The sequence below is a fragment of the Amblyraja radiata genome, chromosome 30, assembly GCF_010909765.2.
Source record: "Amblyraja radiata isolate CabotCenter1 chromosome 30, sAmbRad1.1.pri, whole genome shotgun sequence".
Lineage (NCBI taxonomy): Eukaryota > Metazoa > Chordata > Chondrichthyes > Rajiformes > Rajidae > Amblyraja > Amblyraja radiata.
Genome location: NC_045985.1, coordinates 4,897,482 through 4,917,724, shown reverse-complemented (window position 1 = coordinate 4,917,724; position 20,243 = coordinate 4,897,482). Strand labels below are relative to the sequence as shown.

General features: G+C 47.2%; 1 protein-coding gene across 1 annotated transcript in view; it reads left to right on the top strand.

The window, feature by feature from the left end:
* The first annotated feature begins 10,930 nt into the window (after nt 1-10,930).
* Nucleotides 10,931-20,243, top strand: part of LOC116989780 (carnitine O-acetyltransferase-like) — a 42,915-nt gene continuing 33,602 nt past the window's right edge. Inside the window, exon 1 of the mRNA XM_033047354.1 lies at nt 10,931-11,179. Within this exon, the coding sequence (XP_032903245.1) occupies nt 11,150-11,179 (30 nt within the window). The 5' untranslated portion in view covers nt 10,931-11,149. The remainder of the gene's footprint in view (nt 11,180-20,243) is intronic.

Here is a 20,243-nt window from a genome sequence, read left to right as displayed (position 1 = left end):
CATGGTGCGTTCGGCCTAACGCACTACTCTCTGCAGAGCCTTCCTGTCCTGGGCAGACCTGTTCCCAAACCAGATTGAGATCCAGTCAGTGCAAAACAGAGCAGCAAGGTTCATATCTAACAACTACAAGTGGCAGAGCCCAGTCTCCAGCACGAGAAAGGACCTTAAACTCCATCCACCTACTATAGACAATAGACAATATGTGCAGGAATAGCCATTCGGCCCTTCGAGCCTTCAATGTGATCATGGCTGATCATCCCCAATCAATACCCCGTTCCTGCCTTCTCACCATATCCCCTGACTCCACTATCTTTAAGAGCCCTATCTAGCTCTCTCTTGAAAGCATCCAGAGAACCGGCCTCCACCGCCCTCTGAGGCAGAGAAGTCCACAGACTCACAACTCTCTGTGAGAAAAATTGTTTCCTCGTCTACGTTCTAAATGGCTTACCCCTTATTCGTAAACTGTGTGGCCCCTGGTTCTGGACTCCCTCAACATTGGAAACCTGTTTCCTGCCCCTAGTGTGTCTAAACCTTTAATAATCTTATATGTTTCAATAAGATCTCCTCTCATCCTTCTAAACTCCAGAGTATACAAGCCCAGCCGCTCCATTCTCTCAGCATATGACAGTCCCGCCATCCCGGGAATTAACCTGGTGAACCTACGCTGCACTCCCTCGCTCATCGCAAGTTCATCAGACTGACAACATTCCACAAGATCAAGAATACCACCATTGATTCAAAGATGGAGGACCACGTCCAGTTAATCCAAGCACCCATAGGCACGTCAACCAGAAGCTACCAACCTGGAAATTATTTCATTCCGCACGGCACTTCATTAGCACTTTCTCACTAATTTTTCTTCAAGACAGCAAGGGATTGGAATACCATACCAGCCAGCATCAGCGATCTCCAAAACACCAACACATACAATGATGCAACTCCAAAAACATCTCCATCTCAACCATCATATTGCTGAGTGATGGTCAACCTAGACCTGTTCAGCGTACTACATCCAGCTCCAGATCCAGATCCAGATCCAGGCAACATCTCTGGAGAGAAGGAATGGGCGACAGATAGGTGATGTTTCGAGTCGGGACCCTTGTTGAAATAAAAGGACAGGTGACGTTTTGGGTTGGTACCCTTCGAGTGTGACTGAGGAGTGAATGAATAATGCGATGTAAAGCGCCTTGAGTATTAGAAAGGCGCTATATAAATCCCATCCATTATTATTATTATTATTACATAAGAAGGGTCCCGATCTGAAACATCCCCTATCCTTTTTCTCCACAGATGCTGCCTGACCCGCTGAGGTACTCCAGCACATTGTGTCGACCAGGCCGGCACGGTGGCGTAGCGGTAGAGTTTGTACGTTCTCCCAGTGACCTGCGTGGGTTTTCTCCGGGATATCCGGTTTCCTCCCAGACTTGAAAGAGGTACAGTTTTATACGTTCATTGTAGGTAGACACAAAATGTTGGAGTAACTCGGCGGGTGAGGCAGCATCTCTGGAGAGAGGGAGTTGGCGACGTTTCGGGACGAGACCGTTCTTCAGACTGATGTCAGGGGAGGGGTTGGGACAGAGCTAGAATGTAGTCAGAGACAGTAAAACTAGTGGAAGAACTAGAAACATAGAAACATAGAAAATAGGTACAGGAATAGGCCATTCGGCCCTTCGAGCCTGCACCGCCATTCAATATGAGCATGGCTGATCATCCAACTCAGTATCCCATCCCTGTCTTCTCTCCATACCCCCTGATCCCTTTAACCACAAGGGCCACATCTAACTCCCTCTTAAATATAGCCAATGAACTGGCCTCAACTACCTTCTGTGGCAGAGAATTCCACAGATTCACCACTCTCTGTGTGAAAAATGATTTTCTCATCTCGGTCCTTGTAAAAAAATGATTTTCTCATCTCAACTAGGAAGGGGAAGGGGATGGAGAGAGAAAGTAAGGGCTATCTGAAGTTAAAGAAGTCAATGTTCATACCGCTGGGGTGTAAACTACCCAAGTGAAATATGAGGTGCTGCTCCTCCAATTGGCGCTGGGCCACACTCTGACAGTGAAGGAGGCCCAGGATAGAAAGGTCAGATTGGGAATGGGAGGGGGAGTTGAAGTGCTGAGCCAACGGGAGATCAGGTAGGTTAAGACGGACTGAGCGGAGGTGTTCAGCGAAACGATCGTCAAGCCTGCGTTTGGTCTCGCCGATGTAGAGCAGCTGACACCTAGAGCAGCGGATGCAGTAGATGAGGTTGGAGGAGGTGCAGATGAACCTCTGCCTCACCTGGGAAGACTGCTTGACTCCTTGGATGGAGTCGAAGGGGGAGGTAAAGTGACAGGTGCTGCATCTCCTGCGGTTGCAAGGGAAAGTACCTGGGGAGGGGGTGGGAAGGGACGAGTTGACCAGGGAGTTTCGGAGGGAACAGCCTCTGCAGAAAGCAGAAAGGGGTAGAGATGGGAAGATGTGGCCAGTGGTGGGATCCCGTTGGAGGTGGCGGAAATGTTGGAGGATTATATGCTGTATGCAAAGGCTGATGGGGTGGAAGGTGAGGACAAGGGGGACTCTGTGCTTGTTACGAAGGGGGGGAGGGGGAGTAAGAGTGGAGCTACGGGATATCGAGGAGATTGTAGTGAGATCCTCATCTATAATGGAAGAGGGGAACCCCCGTTCCTTAAATAATGAGGACATCTCCTATGCCTTTCTTGTCGGACTAGTCTGTGCGGGAAGGAACTGCAGATAGATAGATAGAACCCATTCCTAATCTGACCTTTCTGACCAGCGCAAATTGGAAGAACAGCACCTCATATTTCGCTTGGGTGGCTTGCACCCCAGCGGTATGAACATTGACTTCTCCAACTTCAAGTAGCCTTTGCTTTTCCTCTCTCTCCATCCCCTCCCCCTTCCCAGTTCTCCCACCAGTCTTACTGTCCCCGACAATAGACAACAGGTGCAGGAGGAGGCCATTCGGCCCTTCGAGCCAGCACCGCCATTCAATGTGATCATGGCTGATCATCCCCAATCAGTACCCCGTTCCTGCCTTCTCGTGGGTAGGTGGTTAGACACCAGCTCCCAGCTGAGTGGTCAGGTCAGTTTAATTGTCTAATGTTTTTGGCGATTGTCCAGCGAGTTACTCTCGATTCCCTATTGAGAGCCCTGACTAATTTTGTCTCTATCGCTTTTGTGGAAGTGAATTTCAAACCATCTCACAAAGGAGATTTTTCTTACGCCCGCTTGTTTTGTTTTCCATGCTGTAGTTTTAAATCCATTTTCATGTCCTTGAACTAACAAGAGAGTTGTGAGTCTGTGGAATTCTCTGCCTCAGAGGGCGGTGGAGGCCAGTTCTCTGGATACTTTCAAGAGAGAGCTAGATGGGGCTCTTGGGATGGGAGATTGCAACCTTCAGGTGTTCCGCCCTGTTTCGACGAATGCAATCAACCTGGCGTGCACAATCAAAGAGGATCAAATAGAATAAGTTGTCCTGCAACTTTAGGCTGTGCACGCCATACGCAAGAAGAAGATAGGGCTCTTAAAGACAGCGGAGTCAGGGGATATAGGGAGAAAGCAGGAACGGGGTACTGATTGTGGATGATCAGCCATGATCACATTGAATGGTGGTGCTGGCTCGAAGGCCCAATGGGCTCCTCCTGCACCTATTGTCTATTGTCCAGTCCTGTTACGACTACGACAGTCGCCAAAAAAATCGCCTAAATGGGACAGGCCCTTAAAAATGTCATTGTTTTGTTTGGGACATATGAAAATAAAACACTAGTGACTCTTGACTCTAGACTTGTCAATGCTTGATTTTCCTCAGATCAAAGGTTATGCTGGAGTTAGTTTATCATTCATTTACTTAACATAACATGATCAGTCTGTGAACGCTGGCCTTTGTGTGTGATCAGACACATGATTTGATGAAAGCACATCAACTTGAAATGTTTATTCTGCTTTGTCTCTTGATAATGCCTGGCTGATGATGACTAATTCCTGGTTTATTTCAGATTGCCAACACTTTTAGCGTTTAGCAGTTGTTTGATCGATTGAAAAGATACGGCATGGAAATGAGCCCTTTGGCCCACCGAGTCCACGCCGACCATCGATCACCCGTACACATTAGTACAATGTGACAAGTGTACAAAACCATGAGATTAATAGATCGGGTAGATCGCTTGCCCAGAGTAGGGGAATGGAGAAACCAGAGGACATGGGTTTAAGGTGAAGGGGATGAAAGATTTAATAGGAAACCTTTTCACACAAAGGGTGGAGGGAGTATGGAACGACCAGCCGGAGCAGGTAATATGTAGGAACGAACTGCAGATGCTGGTTTAAATCGAAGGTAGACACAAAATTCTGGAGTAACTCAGCGGGATGGGCATCATCTCTGGAGAGAAGGAATGGGTGAAGTCCGGGTCGAGACACTTCTGAAGAAGAGTCTCAACCTGAAAGGTCACGCATTCCTTCTCTCCAAAGATGCTGCCTGTCCCGCTCAGTCAGTGCATGGTGGAAAATCCCTCTCAGGCTGAAACTGCGACTGTTGGTTTCACTTCATGACAGCTAATTGTTTTGTAGCCTCGACCACAAACTTCAAACTGTCGGCGGGAAGTTAAACCTGCAAAAGAAGAACTGGGACATTAAAATAAGGAACAAGAGACAAATCAATCCTTTCGACATGAGGCCACAAAGCGCTGGAGTAACCCCCCCCCCCCCCCTCACCTGTATCCACCTATCACTTGCCCTCCCCCCCTTTTCCAGTTTTCTTCTCCCCCACAACCCCTACATTGTGGTCACGGTGGCGCAGCGGTAGAGTTGCTTACAGCGAATCCAGCGCCGGAGACCCGGGTTCGATCCCGACTACGGGTGCTGTCTGTACAGAGTTTGTACGTTCTCCCCGTGACCTACCTGGGTTTTCTCCGAGATCTACAGTTTCCTCCCACACTCCAAAGACGTACTGGTTTGTAGTTTAATTGGCTTGATGCAAATGTAAAAATTGCCCCTGGTGGGTGTGGGATAGTGTTGATGTGCGGGGATCGCTGGTCGGCGCAGACCTGGTGGGCTGAAGGGCCTGTTTCTGCACTGTATCTCTAAACTAAACTAAACTAAACTAAAAAAAATGTCTGAATAAGGGTCTCGACCCAAAACGTCACCTACCCACATTCTCCAGAGATGCTGTGTTCAAAAGGGAACTGCAGATGCTGGAATATCGAAGGTACACACAATTGCTGGGGAAACTCAGCGGGTGCAGCAGCATCTATGGAGCGAAGGAAATAGGCGACGTTTCGGGCCGAAACCCTTCTAGAACCCTTCTCCAGAGATGCTGCCTGATCCGCTGAGTTACTCCAGCACTTTGTGTCCACTCGTGCATTACCCAGCATCTAGTTACTTGTTTCTACCTTCCGAGATGAGACTCCAGTGTCAACTGAAATTATTTAGAGCCAATCATGAAATTTGGAATAGGTTGTAATATCATATCAAAGAGAAGGTGAATTTTATTGCACAATACACGTCTGAAAGAAAATTCTTAAATTTGTAACGACTTTTAAATTGGCTGAGGCAACATCAATTATTTCAAAACTCAAATAGCAATCCAACCAAGACCTCAACGGTGGAACAGGCGGAGGACGATGGCTGACCTTAGTGGAGCGTCACAGTCACAATGGCTGGGAAGGCGGATGAAGGCTGCAGCAGAAAAGAGTCTCCGGTCGTCTTGGACTCCATGCCACTGGATCCTGGCCCAGATCTGTGGCTGTCTCCCCACGTTAAACAAAGTCACGCACAGGCCTCCTCCATATAGGGAATAGCACCCTGGAGACACCCATAGTCAGCTATGACCAAAGGAGGCCTAAGAAGATTTTAAAAATGTGTACAAAACTTATTTTTACCGTTTATTATTGTGTTTACAGGGTACTATGTTCACATAACTGTTGTGCTGCTCCAAGTAAGAATTTCATTATTCCGTTGCATAAAACTCTTTCAATGTCTGCTGTAAGATGCTGCATAGGGGGAGTACAGAGAAGGTTCACCAGACTGATTCCTGGAATGGCAGGACTTTCATATGAAGAAAGACTCGATAGACTCGGCTTGTACTCGCTAGAATTTAGAAGATTGAGGGGGGATCTTATAGAAACTTACAAAATTCTTAAGGGGTTGGACAGGCTAGATGCAGGAAGATTGTTCCCGATGTTGGGGAAGTCCAGGACAATAATAATAATAATATTTTTATTGTCATTGCACGTCAGTGCAACGAGATTTAGTATGCAGCTTCAACCGATGAAAAAGAAAAGTAAAATAAATAAATAAGCTGTGTGGGTCACAGTTTAAGGATAAGGGGGAAGTGTTTTAGGACCGAGATGAGAAAAACATTTTTTACACAGAGAGTGGTGAATCTGTGGAATTCTCTGCCACAGAAGGTAGTTGAGGACAGTTCATTAGCTATATTTAAGAAGGAGTTAGATGTGGCCCTTGTGACTAAAGGGATCAGGGGGTATGGGGAGAAGGCAGGTACAGGATATTGAGTTGGATGACCAGCCATGATCATATTGAATGGTGGTGCAGGCTTGAAGGGCCGAATGGCCTACTCCTGCACCTATTGTCTATGTTTCTATGTTTCTATGTTCTATCAATCGGTGGTGGCCATGGCCATCTTCTACGCTGATGTGTGTGCCTGGGCAGCAGGGCGTAGGCCGCGGATACCAACAGGATCAACAAGCTCATCAGCAAGGCTGGCTCTGTCCTGGGAGCGGAGATAGATTCACAGGAGGTTGGTCTTGGAGGGGAGGATGCTCCTCAAACTGCGGAGCATCCAGGACAATACAGCTCACCCCCCTCCGTGACACACTGGTCAACCTGAGGAGCACCTTCAGCAACAGACTGGTTCCACCAAGATGCAGCACAGAACGCCACTGGAGATCCTTCTTCCCTGTGGCTATCAAACTGTACAACTCCTCCCCCTTCTGTCGTGGGGTAAAGTGACTCCCCTTCACCCCCCAATCCAGCAGAATTAGCACTAAAAAGTGTAAATACTTCGGCCCATATCAATAGATTTTCCTTCTCACTGGCCAATATACTTCGAGGTACACATATCTCTCGTTTCCCTTTTCCCTGACTCTCAGTCTGAAGAAGGGAATAACTGTGCACAGTTCCCTGAAAGTGGAATCTCATGTAGATAGGGTGGTAAAGAAAGCTTTTGGTGTGCTGGCCTTTATAAATCAGAGCATTGAGTATAGAAGTTGGGATGTAATGTTAAAATTGTACAAGGCATTGGTGAGGCCAATTCTGGAGTATGGTGTACAATTTTGGTCGCCTAATTATAGGAAGGATGTCAACAAAATAGAGAGAGTACAGAGGAGATTTACTAGAGTGTTGCCTGGGTTTCAGCAACTAAGTTACGGAGAAAGGTTGAACAAGTTAGGGCTTTATTATTTGGAGCGCAGAAGGTTAAGGGGGGACTTGATAGAGGTCTTTAAAATGATGAGAGGGATAGACAGAGTTGACGTGGATAAGGTTTTCCCACTGAGAGTAGGGAAGATTCAAACAAGGGGACATGACTTGAGAATTAAGGGACAGAAGTTTAGGGGTAACATGAGGGGGAACATCTTTACTCAGAGGGTGGTGGCTGTGTGGAATGAGCTTCCAGTGAAGGTGGTGGAGGCAGGTTCGTTTTTATCATTTAAAAATAAATCGGATAGTTATATGGACGGGAAAGGAATGGAGGGTTATGGTCTGAGCGCAGGTAGATGGGACTAGGGGAGAATACGAGTTCGGCACGGACTAGAAGGGTCGAGATGGCCTGTTTCCGTGCTGTAATTGTTATATGGTTATATGGTTATAATGTCTGGACCTACCTGATGCCCCGGTGTCTGAACACTTTAATTCCCCTTCCCATTCCCCCATTGATCGCGAAAAAAGGGTCTCGACCCGAAATGTCACCCATTCCTTCTCTCCAGAGATGCTGCCTGACCCGCTGAGTTACTCCAGCTTTTTGTGACTAATGTCAATGTAACCAGCAGCTGCAGTTCCTTCCTACATCTATTCCCTTTCTCCAGAGATGCCGCCTGACCCGCTGAGTTACTCCAGATTTTAATGCCTGCAAATTCGGTTTAAACCAGCATCTGCAGTAAATACCTACACTATGTTCTTTTGAAGGCTTTTAAACTTAGTTGGACGGTTAGAATTAGTGGTCTTTAAGAGTTGTTTTAGACAATCTATACAACAGGTGCAGGAGTGGAAAATTGTTCCCTCGTGCTTTCAAGAGAGAGTTAGATAGGGCTCTTAAAGATAGCGGAGTCAAGGGATATGAGAAAAGCAGGAACGGGGTACTGATTACGGACGATCAGCCATAATCACGTTGCTGGCTCGAAGGGCCAAATGGCCTACTCCTGCACCTATTGTCTTTTGTGTGTGTAGGGCAGTGTTAAGTGTTTGGGGATCGTTGGTTGGTGCGGACTCGGTGGGCCGAAGGGCCTGTTCCCGCGCTGTATCTCTAAACCAAACTAAACTCTGGTGTTTTTGACACTTGCAATGAAACTCTTCAATAGACAATAGGTGCAGGAGGAGGCCATTCGGCCCTTCGACCCTGCACCGCCATTCAATGTGGTCATGGCTGATCATCCCCAATCAGTACCCCATTCCTGCCTTCTCCCCATATCCCCTGACTCGGCTATCTTTAAGAGCCCTATCTAACTCTCTCTTGAAAGTATCCAGAGAATCGTCCTCCACTGCCCTCTGATGCAGAGAATACAACAGACTCACAACTCTCTGTGCGAAAAATTGTTTCCTCATCTAAATGGCTTACCCCTTATTCTTAAACTGTGGGCCCTGGTTCTGGACTTCCCCAACATCGGGAACATGTTTCCTGCCTCTAGCATGTCCAAACCCTTAATAATTTTATATGTTTCAATAAGATGCCCTCTCATCCTTCTAAACTCCAGAGTATACAAGCCCAGCCGCTCCATTCTCTCAGTATATGACAGTCCTGCCATCCCGGGAATTAACCTTGAGGGGGCGGGGGATGGGGGGCATCTTATTGTAAACAACTTGCACCGGATTTCTCTGCAACCGGTGCCTCCTCGAAGCAATCTGTCATCTTACTGACCTTGCAAATGCTGTTTGTTGACATTAGGACAGGGCGTACCATTGCAATCAAAGGGGGAGTTTTAAAGCTCGTTTTAAACATGAGATGAAAAATAATCGAATGGCAACAAGCAACAGAAATAGTGCGCTACCACGCCCTGATATTGACCTTCTGTTAAGAAGGGACTGCAGATGTTGGTTTAAACCGAAGATAGACCCAAAGTGCTGGATTAACTCAGCGGGTCAGGCAGCATCTCTGGAGAGAAGGAATGGGCGCCGTTTTAGGTTGAGACCCTTCTTCACACCGAGAGTCAGGGGAGAGGGAGACTAGAGATACGGAAGGGTGACGTTGAATGGAAGGAACTGCAGATGCTGGTTTAAATGGAAGGTAGAGGCAAAATGCTGGAGTAACTCATCGGGACAGGCAGCGAGACAGAGAGCTAGATAGGGCTCTTAAAGATAGAGGAGTCAGGGGGTATGGGGTGAACGCAGGAACGGGGTACTGATTGTGGATGATCAGCCATGATCAGTATCAGTAGTATTCAGTATTTACTTTAATGTAATTTTAACTGAGTACTTACATACACAGATGAAACAAAAAAAATGTTTCTCGATCAGTTACCATCAGTGCGGTTAATAAAAACAGAATAAATACATATAGCTTTAAATTTTTTTATAATTACCATATCTAAAATAGGCCTAAAAATTGAAATAAAAAACAGACATTCGGACCGAACAGTGGCTTTACTTTTACAGGTGTCTATTTGTCAAACTATGGGCGAGGTTAGATGTGTTGGTGTATGATGTATGGGGAGGGGACACAGTCCGTTAACCAGTCTTAGTGCCTGTGGGAAGAAGCTGTGGAGCATCCTGCTGGTTTTGCAGCTGATGCTCCTGTACCTCTTCCCAGATGGCAGAATGGAGAAGATGTGGTGTGATGGGCGGTAGGGGTCCTTGATAATGGAGATGGCTCTGCTGATGCTCCGCTTCAGATAGATCTCCAACAGGAAAGGGAGTGGGGCACCAATGATCCTGCTGGCTGTCTTCACTATCCTGTTGAGTTGGTTTTGCCCATAAGCCTTGCAGCTCCCAAACCAGGAAGTGATGCCGTAGGCCAGTATACTCTCGATGGTGCCCCTGTAGAAGGTCCTTAGATGAACAGTAGGGAGACCTGCTTTCCTTAGTCTCTGGAGAGGGTGGAGCCGCTGCTGAGCTCTTTTTATCACTGCTGTGGTGTTGGTCGTAGAGGTCAGGTCATCCGCCAGCTGAAGTCCCAAGAACTTCACACTGCTGACCCTCTCCACAGCAGCTCCATCAATATGCAGCGGAGTGTGATGTCGTTTACCAGCCCCTCCTGAAATCGATCACCATTTCATTAGTCTTTTCCACATTGAGGATGAGATTGTGGGATCTGCGCCACTCCGTAATGGCGGTGCTGGCTCGAAGGGCCGAATGGCCTCCTCTTGCACTTATTGTCCACTGTCCTCCAGAGAGAAGGAACGGGTGATGTTTCGTGTCGAGACTGGGTGACATTTCGGGTGGTGTCTGAAGAAGGGTCTCGACCCGAAACGTCGCCCATTCCTTCTCTCCAGAAGGATGCTGCCAGCCTGCCTGTCTGTCTGTCTGACCCACGGCTGAGTTACTCCAGCATTTTGTGCCTGATCTTGATCTTTTTCAACCTGAATGTGCATTTTAACATCAGCAGTTTGTGTGTGTGTGTGTTTTTAAAGGGAGAACTTCTCGTCCAGTAGCAGGCGAGGGGCGGAGTGAGATTGCTTGCGTCTGCATCAGTGCACTTTCAAGTCCTAACGCCTCCATCGCGTACAGTTTGCCCCGCACGCTGCAAACGTCTCTCTCTCTCTCACCATTGTAAACACACGCACACAGGAAGCAGACAACATCTCTGGTGAACTATAAACTCCTGCCTTTCTCTTACATCCGACTCCAGCACCCCCTAGCAGCTGAACGGGGGAGGAAAGAAAGCTGCAAATAAACTACTTGACCTATCTTTGTAAAAAAATTATATATATATCTGTTTAAGTGGCTCTCTGCATCGGAATGAAATAAATTCGTCCCTGGTAAAGCATGATGCTCACAGCGTCCATGCGCCTTCTGGTGAGTTTCGTTGGTTACATTTGTTGCAAGGAGTTGAATATGTGTGATAATTCAAGGAGAGGAAGGAACTGGGGGAAGTACAACATGTTGCTCATTGTAGCCAGCCTTCTCGGCCGCCTCCTGAACACTGGGCAGGGAGTTTTTATTCATTTGTTTGCACGTTGCAAAGACAAAACAAACAGGGGGACATTGCATCGGAAGGAACTGCAGATGCTGGTTTAAATCGAAGATAGACCCAACATGCTGGAGTAACTCAGCGGGAACAGGCAGCATCTCTGGAGAGAAGGACAACTTCTCCAGACTGTGTATCGATGTGGAATTGAAATGTTCCTTAATTTGACAGTGGGCGTGGGTGGATCAAAGAGTGTGCATTCTCAAAGTCAAACTTTTCATTTCTCAAAGGCAAGAAGCAGAATACATGCTGTTGAGATCTCTGGTGTTCCGGCCTTGTGTCCTAAACTTTTTTTTTTTTGCAGTCATGTTTCAGGGTTAAATGGACATTGCGCACGTGTTGATTTGAATGTCACCGAGCTGCTGGTTCAAGCTACTGCGCCCCTTGTCCAACCGCCTTATACATTTTCATTATACCTCGAAACATTTTTTTTAACGTTTACCAATTTTTATTTAACCACAATTCCACAACAGATGTGCCAGTTTACAGCAACTTGTTTTTTTTTCCTTTTTTTAAATAAGTCAGGCACAAAGTTTGAAACATTTCACATTAGAATCACCTTGTCACTTAAATCACAAACAAGTTAAAACCACATTTAAAATTACAGTCCCGAAACAGGCAGGATTTAAAAGGGAAACCCTATCAAGAGAAAGAAAGGCATTGAAGAGTACTGGAGTTAATAGGCAATAGACAATAGGTGCAGGAGTAGGCCATTTGGCCCTTCGAACCAGCACCGCCATTCAATGTGATCATGGCTGATCATCCCCAATCAGTACCCCGTTCCTGCCTTCTCCCCATATTCCCTGACTCCGCTATTTTTAAGAGCCCTATCTAGCTCTCTTGAAAGCAAAGGTTCAAAGGTTCAAAGGTTGATTTATTGTCACATACACCTAGATGTAGTGAAATTCCTTTTGCCAATGCAGCACATAGAAGCATCCAGAGAACCTGCCTCCACCGCCCTCTGAGGCAGAGAATTCCACAGACTCACCACTCTCTGTGAGAAAAAGTGTTTCTTCGTCTCCGTTCTCAATGGCTTTAACCCCTTATTCTTAAACTGTGTGTGTGGCCCCTGGTTCTGGATTCCCCCAACATTGGGAACATGTTTCCTGCCTCTAGCGTGTCCATGCTCTTAACAATCTTATATGTTTCAATGAGGTATCCTCTCATCCTTCTAAACGCCAAAGTGTACAAGCCCAGCTGCTCCATTCTCTCAGCATATGACAGTCCCGCCATCCCGGGAATTAAGCTTGTAAACCTACGCTGCACTCCCTCAATATCAAGAATGGCTGATCATCCCCAATCAGTACCCCATTCCTGCCTTCTCCCCATATCCCCTGACTCCGCTATTTTTAAGAGCCCTATCTAGCTCTCTCTTGAAAGCATCCAGAGAACCTGCCTCCACCTGAGGCAGAAAATTCCGATGCAGAAAATTTCACAGATTAACCACTCTCTGTGAGAAAAAGTGTTTCCTCGTCTCCGTTCTAAATGGCTTAGCCCTTATTCTTAAACTGTGGCCCCTGGTTCTGGACTCCCCCAACATCGGGAACATGTTTCCTGCCTCTAGTGTGTCCAAGCCCTTAACAATCTTAGTTGAAAAGAAAGGTAGGCACACTGTTTTCCTGAGGCTTTTTGCAAAAATAAATATTGAGTGTACAAGGCCGGGACAGCACCAGAGATCTGTCCGGAAGTGGCGGCGCTGTAATACAGCTGCGGCTCGCCTGCAGTCTGTCTGTTTTTACTTTTTATGTTCGTTTTTTTTGTCTAGTTTAGTAATTTTTTTGGTTATTAGGTGGTGTTATGTGTGTGGGGGGAGGGTGAAACAGAGCTTTCTGTCTCTCCCTTCGGGGGAATGCGACTTTTTGTCGTATCCCCCTTCTCTTCCCCCGTCTGCGCTGAGGCCTAATGGCGGCCTCCAACCTGCGACCGACCTCGAGGGTCCGGAGGTAGAGCCAGCCAGGACTCACCAACGCGAGGCTGGCCGACTTCGAGCTGTGGCGACGTCCGGGTAGCGGCACGACTCGGCGCTCCGGTGAGGGCGGACGGTGCGGAGCTGAGACACTCCTGTGCGGCCGGCACGGCTACCGGCTGGAAGGTGCTCCCGTGTGAGCAGCCCGGTGCGGGGCTGAGACGCTGCCTTGTGGGCAGCCCGGTGCGGAGCGGAGACGGCGGCTGAGGCGGCGTTCTGGCGGCGGCGACCTGGATCCGGAGCTCGGCCGCGGGCCAATGGAGGACACAACAGCTGCGGGCAGCTTCGACCATCCCCCGGGCCGCGGAGCTTGAACCGGCCCGTTCGCGGAGCTCGGTTGAGCCGCGGGACTGACTTACCATCGCCCGGTGGGGTATCGCCTCGGCGCAGAGGGAGAAGAGGAGGGAAGAGACAGTAACTCTAAGACTTTTTGCCTCCATCACAGTGAGGAGGTGTTTGGTGAACTCACTGTGGTGGATGGATAATTTGTGTTTATTGTGTTTTGTTATTATTACATGTATGGCTGCAGGCAACAGCATTTCGTTCAGACCGAAAGGTCTGAATGACAAATAAAGGATTCAATTCAATCTCAACTGCATTTGTTTTTCTCCTTGTTGCCTTTGAGAAATGAAAAAAAAAAAAGACTTTGAGAATGTACTCTTTGACCCACCCACGCCAACAGTCAAATGAAGGGAGGAACATTTGAATTTGGATTTCACTGCGTTTCTCGATTGCGGCTTTTAATTTCTGGCATCGACACAGAGTCATTGGAGTAAACGACTGTCCCCGTTTGCTTAAGAATAACCTTTACCAGCAGGGCCGGCCTTAGGGGGTGCGGGGCCCAATAGGGAACAATTTTGGTGAACCCCAGATTCCCAGCCAAGGTGTGTCAGCCCAGTTATTTAGTATATCTCTGATCACATACCTATTGCTGCACGGTTAAATGTTGAGAATGTCCCCCTGCTGTCCAGTAATAATAATGCTGCTTCCTCAAGTAAACTGGACTGGTCAAAACTGAGCAGAGAGGTTATGGCTGGATATTCACTGCAAACGGATAGTTTTTAAAATAATATTGCATTGCCTCAAGAGGCCCTAATGTGCTCAGATATGAATTGTAAGGACGTGCAACATGCTGAAAAACTCTGTGCCATGTATGATGTTATTGTGAAATGTCTCAATGCTTCCAGTGAACCCTTTTGTAAAAGTAAATGTAAGGTACCCAACATCAGACCTGGGTGGAATGAGTTTGTGGCTGAGCAGTACGCTGAGGCAAGAGAGGCCTTTAGACTGGTCAGAGGCAGGTAGGCCTAGACAGGGGGTATTGCTAGATATGAAAAAACGCACAAATGCTAGAGTTAAGTATGCACTTCGTTTTATTAAGAAAAATGAAAACACAATGAGAGCAGACTCGCTTGCCAGGAAGCTACAGAACAACAACCTTACTAACTTCTGGAAAGAGGTCAAAGTAATGAATAACAATAAAACACCCCTGCCGTCTGACATTGAAGGTGTTAGTAGCCCAGAAAAAATAGCTGAGATTTGGCGTGAGCACTACCATAACCTTTTTAATTGTGTTAAAAGTAACCCAGTTAGAATCAATCATGAACATATTGATCTCTCTGCAGATATGATAGTTAGGGCAGCAGATGTCTATGATGCCATTAACATGTTGGATAACAACAAAGCCTGCGGTATGGACTGCATTACTGCAGAACATCTAAAATATGCCAGCTATAAGCTCTGCCCTTTGCTTTCCATGTGCTTTAATGGTTGTCTGGTTCATGGTGTCCTGCCAAATGCTATTGTGTCTGTAATGTTAGTGCCTGTGCTTAAAGACAAGGCAGGTAAGCTCAACAGTATTGACAATTATCGACCTATTGCATTAGCCAGTATCTTGTCTAAAGTACTGGAGAGAATACTGTTAACAAAGCTAGAAATGTATGTCCTTACTACTGACAATCAGTTTGGGTTCAAAAGAAAACATGGAACTGACCTGTGTATCTATGCTCTTAAAGAGATTGTGTTCAGGTACACAAGCCTGAATTCATCTGTATTCCTATGTTTTATTGATGCGTCCAAGGCATTTGATAGAATTAACCATGAACAATTGTTTGTAAAATTGCTAGATAGAGGTGCCCCTAAATTTTTAGTGAGAATTTTAGTGTTTTGGTATGCCCATCAAACGTTTCAGGTTAAATGGGACAATGTTGTATCTGCTCCATTCTGTGTTAGTAACGGAGTGCGGCAAGGAGGAATTTTGTCTCCTATTTTATTTAATGTTTATATGGATGAATTATCAAATCAGTTAAATAGGTTAAAAACTGGCTGTCTTGTGGGCAACACTATTGTTAATCATCTTATGTATGCAGACGACCTGGTCCTGCTCTGTCCATATAGTGCTGGGCTGCAGCAGATGTTGAAGGTGTGCTCTCGGTATGGCCTTGATTATGACATAAAGTATAACGCTAAGAAAAGCCGCATGATGATAGTTAGAAGTGCTGAGGACAGGAAATCAACTTTTCCGACCTTTTATTTGTCAGACAGTCCTCTTGCTGTGTGTGAGGAAATTAAATACCTAGGTCATGTCATATCCGATGACAAAGACCTCTACCGACAGCGCTGTAAAATTTATTTTCAAGCCGACATGCTTATAAGGAAGTTTTCTATGTGCTCTGACTCTGTGAAGTGTTCCCTGTTCAGAACCTACATCACACCGTTATATACTGCTCAATTGTGGTCTAACTATAAGAAAAAGAGTATGCAGAGGCTCAAGGTAGCATACAATGATGCAATGAGGTTGCTACTTCGTGTCCCTAGGTGGCACAGTGCCAGTCAATTGTTTGTGTCCACTAGAGTGCCAACCTGTGAGGCATTCTTAAGACAGCTGATGTTTAGTTTTATGTGTCGCCTGGACAAGTCAGAGAATCACATAATTGAAGCCCTAGTCAGCCCTCTGAAAAGCTGCTATAGATTCACTTCTAGGCTAAGATGGCATTGGTGCAATAGCTTGTATATCTTATAGGCTAATATGCAATTTTTAATGTATTTTTTGTATCTCCTTATACTGTATGATGTGTTATATGGACCTGTGTCTGAAATAAAGCTTTATATATATATTATGAAATTGTACACTAGGGGCTATGGATTCTACACTGTGTGAATCTCTCCTGCTCCCTCTCGTTTGCCTGTCAGTAGATCCGCCGGATTCCAACCTTTACCGTAGCTGCTAATTCTGTGATTGGACACAATGTCCTTGGAGACAGCGGCTGATTGGACGGGAGGAGACCTATTTGTTGATTGGACGGGAATTTTAAGGCAAGCTGGTTGGTGATTGGATGCAACCCGCTTAGAGACAGCGTTTGATTGGCCGCCAAATACAATTGTCAAATCTGTAGCAAAAATTGCTGGTCGGTGCGAACTCAGTGGACTATCTGGTTGTATCCCCAAACTTTCCCGTACTCCCAATTCCTCCGCCTACGCCGCATCTGCTCCCAGGATGAGACGTTCCACACTAGGGCATCGGAAATGTCCTCGTTCTTCAGGGAACGGGGATTCCCCTCCGCCACCATAGATGAGGCTCGCACCAGGGTCTCATCCATACCCCGCAACACTGCTCTCTCTCCCCATCCCCGCACTCGCAACAAGGGCAGAGTCCCTCTGGTCCTCACCTTTCACCCCACCAGCCGGCAAATACAACACATAATCCTCCGCCATTTCCGCCACCTCCAACGTGACCCCACCACTCGCCACATCTTCCCATCTCCCCCTATGTCTGCCTTCCGCAAAGACCGCTCCCTCCGCAACTCCCTTGTCAATTCTTCCCTTCCCTCCCGTACCACCCCCTCCCGGGGCACTTTCCGTTGCAACCGCAAGAAATGCAACACCTGTCCCTTCACCCCCCCCCCTCGACTCCATTCAAGGACCCAAGCAGTCGTTCCAGGTGTGACAAAGGTTCACCTGCATCTCCTCCAACCTCATCTACTGCATCCACTGCTCTAGATGTCAGCTGATTTACATCGGGGAGACTAAGCGGAGGTTGGGCGATCGTTTCGCCGAACACCTCCGCTCAGTCCGCAATAACCTACCTGAACTCCCGGTGGCTCAGCACTTCAACTCCCCCTCCCATTCCCAATCCGACCTCTCTGTCCTGGGTCTCCTCCATTGCCAGAGTGAGCAGCACCGGAAATTGGAGGAACAGCACCTCATATTCCGCCTGGGTTGCTTGCGTCCCGATGGCATGAACGTTGAATTCTCCCAGTTTTGCTAGCCCTTGCTGCCTCCTCCCCTTCCTTAACCCTCGAGCTGTCTCCTCCCATCCCCCCGCCCTCAGGCTTCTCCTCCTCCCTTTTTCCTTCCTTCTCCCCCCCCACCCCCTATCAGTCTGAAGAAGTGTTTTGGCCCGAAACGTTGCCTATTTCCTTCGCTCCATAGATGCTGCTGCACCCGCTGAGTTTCTCCAGCATTTTTGTGTACCTTGTATCTCCAAACTAATCTGGTTGTATCTCCAAACTAATCTGGTTGTATCTCCAAACTAATCTGGTTGTATCAACCAGACTATCTCAATTCAATTCAATTCAATTCAACTTTATTGTCATTGCACAGATATAAGTATAGGTACAACAAAATGCAGTTTAGCGTCTGGTCATAGTCATAGTGCAAGATAGGAATAAAAAAAGTACAGAACAAGCACACATTAGAGTAAGAAGAGTACTGGTTAACAATGTGGATGGAGAGACCAAAGATATCTAGCGACAAGACTCCGAGTTCAGCAATGTAAGTGTGTTGTTGAAAAAGCTGTTCCTCATCCTGCTTGTTCGAGACCTGAGGCTCCTGTACCGCCTCCCTGATGGGAGGAGGGCAAACAGTCCATGGTTAGGGTGAGAGGGGTCCTTGATGATCTTCCTGGCCCGTCTCAGACACCGTTTTCGGTGGAGGGCATCCATGGCAGGGAGGGGGGCACCGATGATGTACTGCCTTCCTATCCGCTGCGGAGCAACTGCTGTACCATACCGTGAAGCAGGTGGTCAGGATGCTTTTGATGGTACAGTGGTAAAAGTTGGTCAGGATCTGGGGGGACAGGTGAGCTTTGGGGGGACAGGTGAGCTGTATCTCCAAACTAAACAGTATAACATGCAGGTACATTCATTTACATTCATCTCTCACTGTGTAAACTCGGAGAGTGGTGGCTGTGTGGAATGAGTTTCCAGTGAAGGTGGTGGAGGCAGGTTCGTTTTTATCATCTAAAAATTAATTGGATAGTTACATGGACGGGAAAGGAATGGAGGGCTATGGTCTGATCGCAGGTATATGGGACTAGGGGAGAATACGTGTTCGGCACGGACTAGAAGGGTCGAGATGGCCTGTTTCCGTGCTGTAATTGTTATATGGTTATATGGTTAAAGCTCAATATCTGACCAATTTCTGTTTAACACGTTTGGTCTGCCGTGAGCATTTTTCTCTCCCAAAACAGTTCATATCTAGCAAACCGATCAACGAACCAGACAGCAGTTGGACGCAGTCATAGAACCATAGACAATAGGTGCGGGAGTAGAGGCCATTCGGCCCTTCGAGCTTGCACAGCCATTCAATATGATCATGGCTGATCATCCAACTCAGTACCCTGTACCTGCCTTCTCTCCATACCCCCTGATCCCTTTAGCCACAAGGGCCACATCCAACTCCCTCTTAAATATAGCCAATGAACTGGCCTCAACTACCTTCTGTGGCAGAGAATTCCACAGATTCACCACTCATCTCAGTCCTAAAAGCTTTCCCCTTTATCCTTAAACTGTGACCCCTTGTCCTGGACTTCCCCAACATCGGGAACAATCTTCCTGCATCTAGCCTGTCCAACCCCTTAAGAATTTTGTAAGTTTTTATAAGATCCCCCCTCAATCTTCTAAATTCTAGCGAGTACAAGCCGAGTCTATCCAGTCTTTCTTCATATGAAAGTCCTGACATCCCAGGAATCAGTCTGGTGAACCTTCTCTGTACTCCCTCTATGGCAAGATTAGGAGCCCAAAACTGTACCAATACTCCAGGTGTGGTCTCACCAAGACCCTGTACAACTGCAGTAGAACCTCCCTGTTCCTATACTCAAATCCTTTTGCTATGAATGCTAACATACCATTCGCTTTCTTCACTGCCTGCTGCACCTGCGTGCCTACTTTCAATGACTGGTGTACCATGACACCCAGGTCTCATTGCATCTCCCCTTTTCCTAATCGGCCACAATTCAGATAATAGTCTACTTTCCTGTTTTTGCCACCAAAGTGGATAACCTCACATTTATCCACATTATACTGCATCTGCCATGCATTTGCCCACTCACCCAGCCTATCCAAGTCACCTTGCAGCCTCCTAGTTTAGAGGGGTTTAGAGATGTTTAGAGATGTTTAGAGATGTTTAGAGGGCTTCAGATGGGTTCAGGTGTGTTTAGAGGAGAATAGAGGGGCTAGAGGGGGGTTAGAGGTGTTCAGAGTGTCCCAGAGAGGTTTAGAGACGTTATAAGCCCCCCGTGAGAAATTGTAATTCTCTGAAATTGAAGGTAGACATAAAGCTGGAGTAACTCAGCAGGACAGGCAGCGCAGCGACTCTGGAGAGAAGACCCTTCTTCAGACTGAACTGAACTCGCGTCGGTGAGAGTACTTGTGATTGTCTGAAGAAGGGTCTTGACCAGAAACGCAACCCTCTCCCCAGAGCCGCTGCCCATCCCGCTGAGCCACCTTCAACTTCAGAGCCAAACAAAAAACACAGAGTGCTGGAGGAACTCAGCGGGCCAGGCGGCTGCCTCACCCGCTGGGTTTCTCCAGCATTTTTGTCTACCGCAAAACGTCAATGATTCCGGGAATGCTGAGGGGATAGAGGGGGAGTGGGAGAGCTAGAGAGAGAGACGAGATGGGGAGCGGGAGAGAGAGCGCGAGAGA